The 1,133-nt window shown below is 41.6% G+C and overlaps 1 protein-coding gene across 1 annotated transcript in view; it reads right to left on the bottom strand.

Annotated features, from left to right (window-relative positions):
* Positions 1-357: 357 nt before the first annotated feature.
* The window catches only part of LOC310773541 (ras-related and estrogen-regulated growth inhibitor), a gene marked incomplete at both ends in the record, with an annotated part of 9,598 nt that continues 8,822 nt past the window's right edge, over positions 358-1,133 (bottom strand). Inside the window, one exon of the mRNA XM_083633439.1 lies at positions 358-469. Within this exon, the coding sequence (XP_083489565.1) occupies positions 358-469 (112 nt within the window). The remainder of the gene's footprint in view (positions 470-1,133) is intronic.

Genomic DNA, 1,133 nt, shown 5'->3' with positions numbered 1-1,133 from the left:
CATTGAGACAAAAAGCAAAAGTTAATTGAAAATGACATTTTTGGTATTTTTTTAACATGTGGCAACCGCCCCTGTCTCGTGTTGCAACTGCAGGGTTGGGGTCGGTTGCAACAACTGAATCCTTCAATTCAAATAAATATTGGAAATGATATGTCATATGTATTCATCTTTAAATGGTATGGGTAATTAGCAGACAGGTGTAAGTTTATTATAAATATTTGCTTGGTCTAGTCCAAATAGTGTTTGGGAGAAATGCAAAAAGGGTTGCAACCGTCCGCTCCCCGACTCCCCCGAGGGACAAGAATACATGCTGAGCAGCATTCAAGAATCCAACGTCCCATCATGTGGTTGCTCTGGTCACCACTGCATGGTTTTGGATCGGATCAGTTTCCTGGTCAGAGCATGGCGAACGCTCAACATGTAGGAGCGGCGGTCAGGCAGCAGGGGGCGCTGTTGAGCCAACACCAACCTGCAGAAACCATGCACACAACATCAGAGACAACTGCCAAACATTCACTTCACACAATGCACTTAGGGTATGTCGTTCCTTCTAGTCTCCTTCATTCCCTAAGGGGATTCCTTTCGTGTCATTTTCAATGTTTATTTGACGGACAGATAGAACATTTAGATGAAAAATGGTCTGATGTCACATACTGTAATAACATACGCTAATTTGCAAAGTTTGTCTCTAGATGGGCTGAGAAAAGCCCATGGATGGATGAGGAAAAAGAAAGAAAGAAAGAAAGAAAGAAAGAAAGAAAGAAAGAAAGAAAGCAAGCAAGCAAGGGAAACAAGAAGATATGGAAAGAAAGAGAGAAAGAGAAAGGCTATGTTCACACTGCAGGCAAAAGCCCCCCCCCCCCCCCCGCCCCATTTTATATGGTAGTCTAACATTAAGCCAAGATATTGAGCCTCAGATGCCTGTTCAATAGATTGACCATTGATTTTATTTTTTATTTGAACTTATTTACTTAATCTGGTGTGGACCATCTCCTGGACGAGAAGCATATTGACACAGTTTTCTTAATGTTCAATGTTAGACAAACGTTTGAACGTGTGAACGTGTGATTCTAGATGTTCTGTCAATTGTCCAGCCAGATACATAGACAATGTCATCTGATCTGCATACATCT

This window comes from Poromitra crassiceps (genome assembly GCF_964638095.1).
Source record: "Poromitra crassiceps genome assembly, chromosome: 3".
Classification (NCBI taxonomy): Eukaryota; Metazoa; Chordata; class Actinopteri; order Beryciformes; family Melamphaidae; genus Poromitra; species Poromitra crassiceps.
Note: the sequence above shows the minus strand (reverse complement) of the source record. Positions and strands in the feature narration are given on the sequence as shown.